The sequence below is a fragment of the Prinia subflava genome, chromosome 13, assembly GCF_021018805.1.
Source record: "Prinia subflava isolate CZ2003 ecotype Zambia chromosome 13, Cam_Psub_1.2, whole genome shotgun sequence".
Taxonomy (NCBI): Eukaryota; Metazoa; Chordata; class Aves; order Passeriformes; family Cisticolidae; genus Prinia; species Prinia subflava.
This window is the reverse complement of record NC_086259.1, coordinates 20,521,699-20,537,605: the sequence shown is the minus strand read 5'-3', so window position 1 is coordinate 20,537,605 and position 15,907 is coordinate 20,521,699. Positions and strand designations below refer to the sequence as shown.

The window sequence follows — 15,907 nt, the reverse complement described above, 5'->3', positions numbered from 1 at the left end:
CAAAACACATTCCCCTTCTGCTGCAGCCAGAGAACTGGAGAATTCCACTGGAGACTAAGAATTGGACATTGGACAGCAATACAAAAAAAAAAAAAGGAAATATATATTTATTTGCCTCTGTGGGAAATGGAAAGCAGCTTGAGAGATCGTCAACAAGATGGAGCATCTCACTGCAAGTTTTGCTGCAGGAAGAACAAGGGATGGTGAGAAGGGCAGTGAATTTCTGTAACAGTTCACTGGGGTTCAGAAGGTTTGAGCATTCCTGGAGATAAAAGATGAAAAAGCAACACTCATTTAAAGAACATGGTTGAAAACAGTCCTGATCATCCCCCAAAGACAATAACCATGTGCTACCCACAAACTGGAAAGACACCTTTGAGAAAGGACTTGAATGGGCACAGTGAATTTTAAGCATTTTAAGGTTCAAGGTGTCTTGATCAACACCAAAAATTGTTCAGCCTTTCAGAATCGAGAAGAGACTGGAGCCTCGCTCCTCACAACCGAGCTCACAAACACAGTGCAGGAGCACTGGGAAAGCTGCAGGCACATTTACTGCATGTAAAAGCTCCAGGCAGAGCACACAATGACATTTCTCAGCATGACACCCTCATGCATTTCCAGAGTCTGGAGATGATTCATATTTAATGTGTTTATGGTGCTGCACCAGGCAAAATCCTCCTTTTCCTGTCCCCTGAACAAAGACACTGGAATTCAAGTAGCGAGCACAGAGAACAGTTTCCAGGGGTAAGAACAGATCTGTTCCCTCCCTTCTGTTTTCCAGAAGAACTACAGAATGAGAGGCTTGAGATAGCAGCTCAAATCCCAGAGTTCTGTGAAATCATACTTGTCTGTTGAATACTCAGAGTGGGTAACATCTCTTTTGTCTGGATTAAGGAATAGGAGATACACATTTATTATCAAATTAATGAGAATCCAATCAGCAACATTCCATTTTCATACTCTTACAACTGTTCTGTAAATCACGAAACAAATTTCCAAATGGAAGAAGAACTAGAAGTCTGTCCCTGTGAGGTCATCACTGCTAAAACCAGCCTATCCTGCTCCTCCAAAAAAACCAGGAGTTAACTGCAGCAACCTACAATTTGATTTATATGGGACAATTTCCAACCTACAATGTGATTTATATGGGACAAAACCCCGCAGCAAGGTGACAAAGATGAATTTCAGCCAAATATTATCTTACTCTGAGTTTCAGGAGGCAGAGAACAAGCTGTGTGAACTACTAGAGGAGTAGTAAAAAGCTCTGAGCGCTTTGGATCAATCCCTGTCACGGAATCCTCTCATTATCCAGAATAATCAGATCTGCAGGGGAATTCTACATAGTGTGGCTAGCTGTTCAAATAAGCCCTTCCTTTTAAAAACAAGAGTAAATGAGATTACCTACAGCCCTGCACAGACTGAGCTATCATTTCCCTCTCATTCCTAAAAAAGGAGGTTTTAAGGCGAGTTAAGACCAGACAAAAAAAAAAAAAGAAAAAAAAAAAAGAAAAAAGAAAAAAAAAGGAAGACTTACACAAAACAAGGGAAAAATGACAGATACAGAAGGGGCTGCCAGCCCTTCCTCCTTACCCTGCTCCTGTGCAGTGTCAGCTCCCCAAATATCTGCCTACACTCTGCTATTAAATATCTGATGTATGCCAATGAGAGCAAATCTGAATCTTTTGAAATGTCAGTGTAAAATGTATGTATGTACAAGCACCTGGCTTGCACAAACCCAGGACAGTTCTCCTGTGAAGAAACCCCAGGCAGACCTCTCGTTACTACTCGAGGCAGGGTAACAGACTGCAAGTGTGGTGGCAGCTTCTCCAAGACGCTGCAGAAATCCCAATTAAAGAAAATGGTAATCCACCCTTTTCTCTGCCAAGGGGCTACAGCTACAGGAAGAACACAGACAGAGCCACGGTCAAACCAGCAATGGAAATAAAAGGGGTCTCTGCTCCTCCGGGGTTTTGTCTTGTTGGGTGGGGCAGTTTAAACAGAATTTTTAATACCTGTCACTCCAGGCCCTTGTCCTAAATCCCTCTCCAGGTCTCCTGGAGCCCCTTTGGGCACTGGAAGAGCTCTGAGGTCACCCTGGACCCTTCTCTTCTCCACATTGGACAATCCCAGCTCTCAGCTTGGTATCAGCTCAGTCTTTGTGACTCTTTATGGTCTCTAACATTGAAAAGTGTCCATAGGTGAATGATCAGGTCTTCTTTCAGTGTTAACAAGAAGCTTCAACATTAATTTTTAAAGCTTTTCATTCCAGAAACTTGTGCTGCAGTTTAACCCAAACACCCCTAATGAATGCATCTCAGGTTTTTTAAAGGATCTGGACTGGCTGTTGGCAAACACCAAATACCTAGAGGCAACAGACTTTTAGTTCCATTCAATTTAAGCATTTTCTGTTAGGTACAGAATTAATTAGCAGTTCAGGCCTGTCTGTGGATTTAGAGTGTAACAGGGTTTGTGGGGTGGTTTTGCTCAGTTTTTAGGATACATGTTTCTACAAGATTTGGTTGCTGCTGTCTGGGAACCAAACCCATCATTAAGCACCTTGATTTTAGAAACAGATGCCCAAATTATTTTTTCAGTAAGTGATATAAAAACACCAAATCCTTTCAATATAACAAAAGCATCAAATTCTTTCGATGGCCAAGTTCCACTGTGCACAGTTAAATCCACAGGTTCTCAGGAGAGGTCTGGCAAAACATGAATGGTGAGCAGTGCTGTAAAGTTTCTCTGACAAACCTACAACCACTTCAGGTTCTGATGGGGATTCCTGGACTGTGCAAATCTGGGAAACATCCTCACACAAACATTTGGTGCATATGAACTCAGAGAGAGAGAAAAAGGAATGAGGCAGCTATCTGTATCCTCACCCTGTAGATTTTTTTTTTCTCAAGCAACAATTTAATGCCAATTAGGAAAGTGGAACATGACCTTGTAAGAAATACGGGGATCAAATTATGAAAAATACCCTTATCCAATGAAGGGAGAAGCATCTAGAGTGGGCAAAATTATCTTTTTTCCCCACTGCACAGATCTGTACTAACATATACAAGTTACTGACAAGAATTCCAGGAGCGAGCCAGCACTGAGGCTAATCTCCTAAATCAGAGCTTTGCCCTTAGGTCTCACTTTTTTATGTTTAAGGAAGATCAGTGAGAGTCTTTAAAGTCTAGAACACAGCGGGGAATAAGAAAAGGATGCAGATTAAAAGGCCATGCCTCTTTTATATGTTGTCAATTAGAAAAATAGCTACACTGGTCATTTACAGAGTTCCAGCTGATAAACATTATATCCTCGTGTATTTGAGGATTTTTTACCACATCACACTAGAGATGTGTGTGAAAGGAGTTCAAATACTACACTTCCTCAGGCCCCAATGGAAAACATGACCTTTTCTTCCTCCTCACATTTTGGTAAAAGCTTTGTGGCCCAAAATGTCATCTCCCATTCCATTTTTATCCTAACTAGAATCCACTGGCTTAGAGTCAGTCAGCATTCCGCCCTAGTTCCAAACAGGGATTTATTCCCTTGGAAGACAGAGTGCATTCTAGGAGTTCATTGCCTGTGTGGCATAACAGAATAGAGGGACAGGTAATTTATTTCTTACGGAGATGCATGTATGAAACACAGCAACAATTAACATAAAATACCTGACGCTTTTGATCGCCCAGCTGAATTATCCCATCTGCACTCTCCTAGAATGAACTCTTGCTTCTCCACAAGCTCTTTTTTACACTCAGAACTTTGCCAGCACTGTTCATGTCGGCCAGAACGTTACAAACCTCAAGGAAACAGCAGAATAAAGGAGAGTCCTTACCAGCAGCAACTACAGCTGGAGGCGGCGAGCCGGCCTCACCACCGCTTGTTTGGCTCATGGATGCTATGGATGTTTCTCTGGAAGGTGGTAACTGCAGCTCCTTCGGGAGAAGGTCATAGACAGATTCTGTGGAACAAAAAGAACTTGGTCAAAAAGCCACCCGTGCCCTACACAAGAAAAGAAATAATGTTTTTGCCTGAAAGATATGAACTATAACCCAACCCTTTCAGAACCTTTGGAAAAAGTTACAGTAAGTGCTTGGAAATAACAGCATGGAAAAAACTTATTTCAGAACACAAACAAACATTAAGATCCACATTCTGAATCGAAACAAAGGACACAAACTTGTTCAAACAAAGAAATAATTCATGAACTTCCAGAGAAACTGTTCTCATCCAGAACGAAGGGCTGAGGGCAGCACATCACGTGAGAATCTGAGACAAACCTGTTTTCAGAATTCCAACTGTGCGACTGACTTCCTAAGGAAAAAAAGCCAAATTTAGCACCATCATCCTAACAACATCCTATGGAGCTAGAATCACAGATTTGAAAGGGAGCTTGAAGCCCATGCTGTTCCACCCCCTGCCATGGGCACGGATACCTGCTAGCCCAGGCTGCTCCAAGCCTGGCCTTGGCCACTTCCAGGCACCCTCAGCACCCTCAGAGCCAGGAATTCCTTCCCATTATCCCATCCATCCCTGCCCTCTGGCAGTGGGAGCCATTCCCCGTGTCCTGTCCCTCAAGGTCCATGTCCCCAGTCCCTCTCCAGCTCTCCTGGAGCCCCTTCAGGCCCTGGAAAGGGCTCAGAGATCCCCCTGGAACCTTCTCTTCTCCAGGTGAACAGCTCCAGCTGTCTCAGCCTGGCTCTAGAGCCAAGGCTCCAGCCCTTGGATCAACTCAGTGACGGCCTCAGCTCCAACAGCTCCATGTCCTCCCTGTGCTGTATTAAATCTCGTGGGTTTGATCTCTCTTCCTCCCTGTGAGTTACCCAGGAGACCTCTGAAGGCTCCCTCCTAAGAGCCTGCTCCATCCTCTCCCTTTTGCAGCTCCCAAGCTCATTGCAGCCTCCTGTACACCTGCAGCCTTTGGTGTACACCAGGTGCTCCAGGATGGAGGCAGCATGTCATATTTTAGACCACAATTTCAACTAACTTGGTCTTTATCAATGAAGCATGAAATTAAAGATTTGCTCTAATGGTCTTGTGATCTTTGGGAATGTGCTTCAATTCTAATGCTGGCTTTTCCTTCCCTCTCTCTTTATCATATTGTTGGAATTATTCACAAAGATTACAATTGTGCTGCTTGTGGATTACTGCAAAAATCATGTGCTCCCTGAGAAAAAAATTATCCTGTGGGAGTCTTGGGTATAAGCAACTCTCTAAAGCAAAAGGCTTGACAGAACCTTCACCACATTAGAGAGTCAGAAACAAATTTCTTAAACAAAAAAAATCCCCAAGAACCAGTCCAAAGAGACAAGCTCGCAATTACCCAATAACTTGGGGGTTGAGAAGGAGCTTTTGTAGTGAACTCTGAATATTTTATGAGTCATGACAGATGATGATACCAATTCACTCCTCTCAGAGGATTTCTTGAGGAGAAGGGAATGGAAGTGTGTGTATCTATTCAACTTACACAGAGAATATAAAGAGTTGTGTAGTTACCTGCAGACACACACTGCTGTAATCCCCATTTTGGAGCCCCACACTGAACATTTTGAGCAGCAGCAGCCCTGACTGTCTCCCTGTGATTCTCCTGTCCTGCTACAGGTAGTAGTGCCAGTGCCAGCTGGTGTAAATGCTCATTTACAAGGGCCTCTACAGACTGCTGCACTCATCTCTGAGGGAAAGCAAATGCAGCTGCTCCTTGTAGTACAACAGGAGCAAAAGTGAGAACAAGTGCAGCTTTCCAATCCCTTCCAAACCATTCTGTGAATCTTTGAGCTCATGGCAGAAGTTTATGGTCAAATCCAAGCTTTCAGAAGGAAAACAATTCTCCTGGCTTTTCAGACACAGCTTCACAGCCTAACACACCATCAGTGACCTGCAGTTCAGCTTTCCAGAGGAATCCCAAGTGCCTGGGTACCTTTAAGAACTCTTGCTGCCACAACCCTACTCCACACACATCAGACTTCAAATGAAACTTTGTGTTTTCACCTAAACACAGGCCAATGTTTATATATGCTGAACTATAAATAGCATTAAAGCAAAAACTGACAAATTCCAGAAACATGAGAGTTGTTGCAAGGAAACTAATTCTTCCCCAGAGGATACAGCTCCCTCCATGCCTCACTCTGCATCAGGAGCTGAAGCTACTGCTCAGCTCCTCTCCATCACCACGCTCTACACGTGTGTGCACTCACCAACACCGAGAACATGAAAACTCCTGCCAGAATTTTACATTGATTCATGCAGAAAACACCCACTAAAGGGAAAGGCTGCTGCAGAAATGCAGTATTACATTCGGAGGCAAAAATAGCATTTCAGCATCATTACGTATTTCTACATAATTAGCAAGAAAAAAAATGTGTAGACAGAATTCCTGCTTCCAGCAGCCAGTGCTGAATCAATGAGGAAGTTTAAGCTGTCTGACAGCACTAAGTGTCTTGTAATTTGTTGCTGATTTAAATTCCTCTCGAATAAATTGGTTGATCCCAAGTTTCTGGGGTTTTTTCCTGGAAGTAGCTCCATTTATTCTCAACGCTTAAACACATTTTCTCTCTCTCTACAGGAAGCAAGGAACGTGTGTTTCAGGATTAGTGTTATTATGAAATATAAACAAGATAATGCACAAACAAGATAAACCCTAGTGATTAGCCACAAGTCCCACACACTCATTTCCCCACACAAACCCTTACCTGCATAAAGTTAATCAGTTATTAGACATTATCTACAGTAAGCTTCCAAATCTCTTATCTTTCCCCAAAATATCTTGCCTAGACAAGCCCAGCTTCACAAATTCTCCTCCCAAAATCAAGGACACACCAGGATAGGCAGATTTACAAAAAGTATTTTAAGTGTCAAATTTCTTCAACTGCCCTTTATCCGATTATCCTGCCCTTATAATCTCTCGTCTGAGATCAGCTGCTTGGAACTTTGATCTTCCTGCCAGTTGCACTGACAGTCCAGAAAATTCTATTTCACATGGTTACATGGACCAGAACCACACCAAACGCAGGATCAGGATCCAACAACACACCCCTTGGAAATGGGAAAGAGAAGATTTTGTTGTGTGCTACTCGAACCTGCACAAAACATTCTGAATTTATATATTAGTAAAAAATCATCAAGAAATTTAGGAAGGAATTGTTCCATGTGAGGGTGGGCAGGCCCTGGCACAGGTGCCCAGAGCAGCTGTGGCTGCCCCTGGACCCCTGGCAGTGCCCAAGGCCAGGCTGGACAGGGCTTGGAGCAGCCTGGGGCAGTGGAAGGTGTCCCTGCCATGGCAGGGGTGGCACTGGATGAGTTTTAAGGTTCCTTTCAATCCAAGCCACTCCAGGATTCTCTGGAATTGGGTCATTAGAAGTTAAAACAACTGCACAAAAGGTGTCTGTGGCAGGGCTGGACACATGACCACCAGTCCACACAAAATATGTCCTTGGGTCAACATGGGCCTGGATCAGCCTCAGCAGCTGGTGACAGGATCTCTGTCTTTGAGGGGGAGACAGGAGGCCTTGGAAATACTTAGGAAAATAACACTGAGTAGGTACAAAAACAGCATGTGAAACTGGTGTGGTGATGCTGCAGTAGGAGGGCAGAAGGCTGGTGGTTCGTGATGGCAAACCAAATTCTACAGGATCCCTCACCTCCTGTTCCACTCACCTCCCCTCAGTGCAGACACAGAGCTGCCCTGTTCTGGGAAGGATTTTGGATTTCTACACACAGCCTAGGCAGGCTGAGTTAGACCTGGGCCTACAGCAGGCTGAGTGCTGGGCCTTGTCCCATCCCCACCAGCAGCAAACAGGGATTCCCAGCCCATCCTCATCCTCACAGCACCACGGCACCTTCCAGAAACACAGCACACCTTGTGACCTGCAACATCACACTGCTCCTCACTCACCAGCACACTGTGGTGCCATTTCAACTTTATTCTTAGAACAGAGCAGTTAAGCTTAGAGGACCAAAGAGAACACGACACAACTGCCTCCTGTGTGGGAATGCTGAGACAACTCCAAGATTCTGTGAGGAGTCACAGCAGCTTGGACATGTCCCATACAAAGCCCTGCTTTTCCCAAAGAGTAGGTATTCCCAGTGTGGAGAGTGCTCTCCCTCCTCATTGAAAAAGCTTGCTGTAAAGCAGAAAACCAAATACACAAGGATCCACTATTCTGTCAAATGCAGCACCACCTTCTTCTGGGCCATGAATCCTCCAAGACTTCCTGGTTGTACCTACACAGACATTTCAGCTGCACACACTAAAAACTGTGATTTCTGGAAATTTAGTGTCCTGTTATCTCATGCTGTGCTAGGACTGGCTCAGGGTGTTACAGAACCTCTCTGCTCTCAAACTTTTGTGACACGAATTGAGATCCTTCTGGTTAGCTGACCAAATTGCTGCTGCCCATAACTCAGCACCTGGAGATTCCGGGAGCATAGAGACAAGGAAAAGAGCAGAGAATACCCAGTTCCAAGGTTTAAAACACCAGCAGCTTATCCACGAGGAATGCAGACATCCTCACTTTCCAGGCCCTCCAAACACTTTAAACATTATAGAATTTTCTTTACATACAGAAATGATACCCCTAAGCTTTGCTATTCCATATCAAAGCCAAGCCACTGGAGTTACCTGGAACTCCCACAGCTGGGAGCCAAGTCACAAACCTGCTGGAGACGTTTGCTCTGCAGGGAAATGAGGCCCTAAGTACTGCCCTGGCTGCAGCTCCAACCCCACCACCGCTCCCAGGCTGTTCCCATGCCCAGCCTGGAGGAGGCTGCTGGAACCCAGCCCCAGCTCACCTCTGTCTGTCCCACTGTGAGCTGCTCCTGGGACTTCACCCCCTGTAACGCCAGGGGCTCCTCCAGCAGCACCCCTTCCATCCCCTCCCCAGGAATAACAGGTAAGGACAGGTTTCCTGCTCCATGGAAATCACACAGAGAGCAAGATCAATACACGGGAGAAGATGAGAACCACCTGAACCATCAGTAGCAGAGATGGGGCACTTTCCACTTGATGTTGACATTTTTTATCCTTAAGGAAAGGTACATCCTGGAAATCCCTCACCACTTCCATGACCTCATGAACAGCAGCCAAGTTAATCCTTGTCTTTTAATAAGCTCCCTGCACTGAATGGCTGCCCATATCCCCACTGATACTCGTCTCCTGAACATGGTTTAATACCCGCACAGATTTGGCTGCTTCTTCCAAAGCCATTTCCTTGCTGCAGCACATGACAGTCACACCAGAGATTAGACAAAACCTTGGTGTCCTCCTCTAATCAGCTGGCGGCACTGGAGCAGAAATCTCTTCTAATGATGTTCACTAAGCTGATCAAAAAAACAAGCAAGCAAACAGGCCAAGAGAGTTTGTTTATATGGAACTGAGATTAAAAAACAATTAGAAATCATGAAGCAGCAAGTAGCCTCTGCTACACAGGGGAAGTCAGCAAAGTGAAGTGAGCACACGTGCTCAACAAATTAAAGAAACTATAAAGGAAAAATAACAGGGCCCATATTCCACCTCACCCCCCGCTAGGGATGCAAACTCACTTTCAGAGCACCTGCACACACATCAAGGTCCTACAATGCTAATCTAAGACAGTTTGGGGCTAAACTTGTATTACCAAGATTCCAAATGTCAGATTGTCACTCCTCACCCCAAAGGCTGCTGCATTTTAATAAAACAATACATTTGACTTAACATATTTCAGAAACTTTTGTGGGTAAGGACTCTAAAACCAGAATCTACTCTAGGCCTAAAAACTCCAGGCCTCTGCCAGAAGACCTTGTGGTTGGTTTATCTGTTTACCCTGAAGTTCAGTTCTACTCAGAATTTCAGTGTCCCTGATAACCACAGCTTAGTGATTGAGCTTACTGGAGGCCAGTGATTCCACAAAATATCTTAGTTCACAGAGAGTTTTTAGAGAATGATGAAGGAATGGGGGAGCTCTAAATATTCAAAATCTAATCAAAGCTTCACTTTGTTAAAAGACATTCGTATTACATGGTCCTCAGGGATTTTTCTGTACACAGAAGCTTGGGTGTGGGAAGACTTTGAAGCAGATTATTTTGGCCATCAGGAAGAGCCTGTAAGAGCCAGCTGAGGAACCCTCCAGCTCTTCACCCCAAGATAAACAGGTTTTCCTGCAGACCCCAAGAACAGCATGGACTACGTTTGGTTATTACAACACAGAGAATTCACAGAATCACAGAATCCTGGAATGGTTTGGGTGGGAAGAGACCCTAATGTACATCTCATTAAACCCCCAGCCATGGGCAAGGACACCTTCTGCTGCTCCAAGCCCTGTCCAGCCTGGCCTGGGACACTTGCAAGGATGAGGCAGCCACAGCTTTTCTGGGCAACCTGTGCCAGGGCCTGCCCATCCTCACAGGGAGGAATTCCTTCCCAACACCCCAACAGAATTCCTACCAGAATTAAGGATACATTTCAGAAAACTCAGGCCACCCCACTGTAGAGAGTTCACATCTCACCACATAACTGCTCTCCCTTCCTCAAGACTAAACTGGGAGAAGGAAACTCAGGACCCCCTGGAGTAACTCCAGCAGTGAAAATACAACAGTTCAGTGCCTTTAGTCTGAGAGTGAGCAGCCAGAGCTGCTCCTCCAGCTGCTTTGAGACAGCACACCCATAACCCTGACATGGAATGACAGGGAATCTGTCCCCATGGAATGGCACAGGGACAGGGAAGGGCACAGGGACGGGGCACAGGGACAGCGTGGATGGAGGCCAAAGAAGGATAACAAGGATTCAGTAAGAAGCTCAACAGAGGAAGCTCTGAGAGTCTGAGAAAGGAAACTAGGAGAGAGACAAAGCTCAGTGCATAAACCAGAACAGAAACAGACTGAGACAGGCACAGCCCAGACAGATCAGTGACCACTAAAGCACTTCCTACTTCGGTGCCAAGGGTTTGTAGTTGTTGAGGTTTGGGCTTTCTCTTTTTTTTTTTTTTTTTTTGTTTGGTTGGTTGGTTTTTCTGAGTACTCCTTAGGAGATTCAACTCTCACTTGCAGAAGTGAGAATCACCCATGACAACTGCAGGCCATGGCAGCTCTGCTTAAAGGACGGCAGATATTTTTATATTATAAAGTTACAAGAAAAAAAGATTTGGAAGAAGGAAAGAACACACAACAAAGAATAAATCAGCTTTTGTTCTGTTTCTGTCAAAAAGGGATTTAGGACATATTACATATGTCTCTCATACTCCTGCATTTCCTAACATCTTTGCAACTTCACTGATTTAACATCACAAGCTTGGCAGCAGGGAAAAAAAAGACAAACAGTCCTGAAAACAGCTTAAGGTTTCACACAGAGCAAAAAGGAAGGACTCTGCTTGAGCATACACAGAATAGATAAAATACAGCAACTGTTCAAAGAATCACAGAATCACTAAGGTTGGAAAAGACGTTTAAGAACACTGAGACCAACTGTTAACACAGCACTACCAAATCCCACTAAACCACAGGAATACAGATTTTGAGAGGATATTGAGAAGGAATCCTTCCCTGGCACAGGCTGCCCAGAGAAGCTGTGGCTGCCCCATCCTTGAAAGTGTCCAAGGCCAGGCTGGACAGACTTGGATCTGGGACAGCAGAAGGTGTCCCTGCCCATGGCAGGGGGTGGAACAGGATGAGCTTTAAGGTTCCTTCCCACCCACCATCCCAGGATTCTGTGACACTTGTGACATTGTGTTACATACCTGCATGGCAAAAGCCAGAGAGCAAGAAGCAGCCCATGGGCACTGAGGCTGAGCAGGAGGACAGACACTACATAATAGTCTTGATGCAGACACCCTAAAACATTTTACAGTTACTGGTCTGATCACTCCTATTTTTGCAAGATTTGAAGCTGAGTAAGATCATAACTTCACAAGGCTCCCAGTCCTATCTGTCTCACCTCAGTGCCAAATCCAGCAGGCTACACTTACTAAAACATTGCTTTTATTTCATATTTTTGAGTATGTCTCAAAACAACTAAAGAAAGGACTCAATAAAAATTGAGTATACAACCTAAAATACATAAAGACTAATTAGCATCTTCTTCCTAATTGCCCGAAGCTGCCCACGGATTTCACACAGCTGTCAGATGCAGCTCTGTCACCAGAGATTTGCCACAGTGTCCTGACAGAGGAAATTCAGTGCAGAGCAGTTCCCTGTATCTGCCACACCACCCTCAGCGTATCTGTGATGGTGGAGCAGGCACAGACTGGAAGCAGCTCTTCCCGCCAGCACCCCTGTTATTGTCAGCCCTGGCAGGGCTAGATTGCTGCTACAGCAACAGTGGCAGCTTTTCAAAGGAACTGCAGTGTATACAAGGATGTTTTACACAGCCAAACAGAAAATCTTCCTTCCAGTTCCCCCTGGCTTCAGACAAAAGCAGCAAACCTTAAACCAACAGGCTTCACGTGGAGGGAAAGGGATGCCACGGTGCTGCCTGTGCTGGAAAACGTCAGGATTAAAAAGCTGATGTTGCTGCAGCTGCTCTGTGAAGAATCCCCACAGGATCCAAGTGCTCTGTGTTGATGACGTAGCACTGAGCACTAAAATTCAAATCTTGCCTGCAAATGCTGCTACTCCCTGAAAGGCACATTATAGAGCGTTGGTGAAGGAGAGAGAGGAGTTTTCTGAAAGGCTGTTGTTGTAGAGAAAGATGACCAGTAACGTATTATTAATGATTAAAGTCATTAACATTTGATCACAACTCTAATATCACAGAATCCCAGACTGGTTTGGGTGGGAAGTGGCCTTAAAGCCCATCTCATTCCAACCTCCTGCCATGGACATGGACATGGACATCTTCCACTAGTCCAGGCTGCTCCAAGTCCCATCCAACCCAGCCTTGAACATTTCCACAATATCATTCTTTCTTGTACTTAAAAATAAAAATTTAAGCTAAAAGTTGTTTCTTTTATTTTTTAAAGAACAATTTTTCCTACCAAAAATGGCAGTATTAAAGAGGTAATTTTGCAAGCAACTCGTAACCAGCACCTGCACTATATCCCACCAACCTTCAGAAAAGTTGCTAATCTCAATATTCAGGATTCTGCACAGCAGAGTAGAGTTGAGAAATTAATCCTTTTAAAGTTGAATTTCAACAACTGACAAAGGCATGTGTTAGCTGAATTCTATTTATGGCATTCATCCAAATATCAAATAAAGCTTTCCTGGCTGTGTTTCAGTCATCCCCATTCACAGCTCAAAGAGGACTTTTACAAATGTAGACAGGCAGTATAAATCCTGGATCTTGTTTGCATCCAATTTTACACATCTCAGAATGAGAGAACAACATTATTTAGGAATTGTCACTTCAAGGAACGGACCAGTAATGACTTACTGAGACATCTATCCTGCACTGTTGTAAACACCAGGCAAAACCCAAAGAACATAAAAATACACCTGAAATACCACTGTGGACACGGCAGAGCAGCAGGCAGGCTGACAGCAGCATGTACATGAACACAGAATCATGGAATCACAGAATCCCAGACTGCCTGAACTTGGATTAAAGCTCACCTCATTCCAGCCCTTGCCATGGGCTGGACACCTTCCACTGTCCCAGGCTGCTCCAAGCCCCGTCCAACCTGGCCTTGAAAAGTTTAAAGAAACCCAAATACCAAGCGATCAAAGAACATCAGTAATAGCTATTTATCAACCCCTTTAAAACATCTCTGCTGTTTCAAAAATCAAAGTTCACCAGAAATAGAGGTAATCAGGCAGTTCCTTAGGTACAATGCACCACCCAAATTCAGAGACACACAGAATTCACCCGACCCACAGTTTATTGTTGTCCCACAACAACATTTCTCAGCCTTTTACAGGTTTGCACCATTTTTTCTGATGGGGTTTTATTTTTGTCATCTCTTACCATTTGCTGTGAGCAAGAAAAGCAACAGCAGCAACGAAAGATATGAGATTCTTTCTTTTGAGGCTGTACCACAACATGTAAGGTGAAGAATGAAAGGCATTCTGACAGACTTCCAGCACAGTGTGGCCACATCTTGTGTTCAGTATTTCATTATGGACCTGGAGGTACAGGCTGTGCTCCTGAGACCTGAGCTGGCCCAGTAACTCTCAACAGGACATTCAGCATCTGCAGCCCACAAGGCGCCTCCACCCTCCCTGCCCTTGCTCCCACTAGTAGAAGGTATGTTCTTTCATCATCACCCAAACTGGGAAGTGTTTGTGCTCCCCACCACGGCTCTGCATTCTGCTGCTACCTCAGCTGTCTGATAGACACTGCTCTTCAAAGCACAGACGATGCTGAAAGCAGAGCACTCCTGGCACAGGTACACAGAGCTCTGGTGAGAGTCTGACACCTCCAAAGCCTCCAAGGGACCGACTGATCCGGGACACGAGGACATGGTCAGGTAAACCTGTGACAGCTGCTGCCCCTGGAAGGGATTGCTCAGGGAAATAAAGATGGACAAGGCTCAGGGGGATCCCATCCATGTATGGAAATTCCTGATGGGAGGCAACAAGAGGCTCCTCTCAGTGGTACCCATGACAGGACAAGAGGAAAGGCACCAATTAAAACACATTAAACTCCATCTGAATTACCTTATCCATGAAGATAGCCAAGCACTGGCCCAGGGTGCCCAGGATGGCTGTGGAGCCTCCATGGGGACAGTCAGACCCTGCTGGGCACCCACTCCAGCACTCATTCCATGACTCCATGCTCTCCAGAGGGCCCTGCCAGCCCCAAGGGCTGAGACTGAACGCTGGTACTGCTTCCACAAGAGTCACCCGGATCCTCTCCCATCACCAGAACATCTGACTGTTCTCAAAACTTTAACCCAAATCAGATTCCTGGGCTCTGCACCATTTACTTGTGAGGTAAAACCAAGACTATTAGAAACTGTAATTATAAATTCCTCAGTAAATCTGCTTTGATAGGGATTCACATTCCAAGGAAAGCTGCCTCTTTTCCTACTTAAGAAACAAAATATACACAAATATTAGCAGGAGACCTCCTCATTCCTAAACGGAAAACAGAGTAAACTTTAAATGAAACACAAGTATTTCTTCACCATACATACAACCAGACTGTGGGATTTCTTTCCAAGTCCAAAAACAGATCAAGAGTCAAAAGAGAACTCAGTTAAAGTCTAGATGCTCCTATTGTGCCTCAGACAGTGAGGATTTACAATCTCCACACTACAGGATCCTGAGGCAAAGTCACAAAACTGTCAGGTAACAGAAGCTCTGAGCTCTGCATCCGATTATTCCCCAATGGCCCCACAGTGCTCCTGTCCAAACTCACCCACTCTTCTGCTGAGTGAATCCACACACAAAAAACATCAGGCCTCCAACAACGAGGGACTGAAACAACTGGAGGTGGTATCAGTTTTTCTGAACAGGAATGAAAACTCCAACATTTGGAAACTTTTTAGGACTGTCTTTAAACCTCTCTCTTCCATTTCTTCACCCTCTCTGGGCATTGGCTGGAACCACTGTCCATCCTCCCTCTGTCTGCCAAACATCCTGACCTCCACCACAACCCAACCTGCTGCTAGCACCAAACACTTGTGTTTCCTCAGCACATCACATCAGTTCCATAAACTTTGTAAGGTGACCCCAAATTCTTTATATAGTTATTCACAAACCAACCATAAGACTTTTCCAAATACTGAGGGAACAAGTGATGGAAGGGAATGGAGAATGATTACAGAGTGTATTTATTAAACAGTGACAACATTGCTCAGTCTGGTTAAGTGATATTCACCCCACAGATGCCTCAGAGCTACACAATATGGTAAAATAATGTACCTGAAGTTGGACATTTACATTTTAAACACTGCTGAAGCACTGCCTGCTTTGCAAACAGCAGTTACTGGAGATTTTACTGCATGTCCACGAGCACTTGCTATTACTACACAGTTCAAAGCTGGATCTGAGAGTTTGTTTCAGT

The 15,907-nt window shown here is 44.7% G+C and overlaps 1 protein-coding gene across 4 annotated transcripts in view; it reads right to left on the bottom strand.

Annotated features, from left to right (window-relative positions):
- Positions 1 to 15,907, bottom strand: part of NFAT5 (nuclear factor of activated T cells 5) — a 54,522-nt gene that overhangs the window by 32,431 nt on the left and 6,184 nt on the right. For 3 of the 4 annotated variants that reach the window (XM_063410560.1, XM_063410559.1, XM_063410561.1), the window contains exon 2: positions 3,830 to 3,955. In XM_063410560.1, coding sequence (XP_063266630.1) covers positions 3,830 to 3,955 — 126 coding nt within the window. Of the gene's footprint in view, positions 1 to 3,829; positions 3,962 to 15,907 lie in introns of those variants that run through there. The other variant, XM_063410562.1, reaches the window with a different exon arrangement.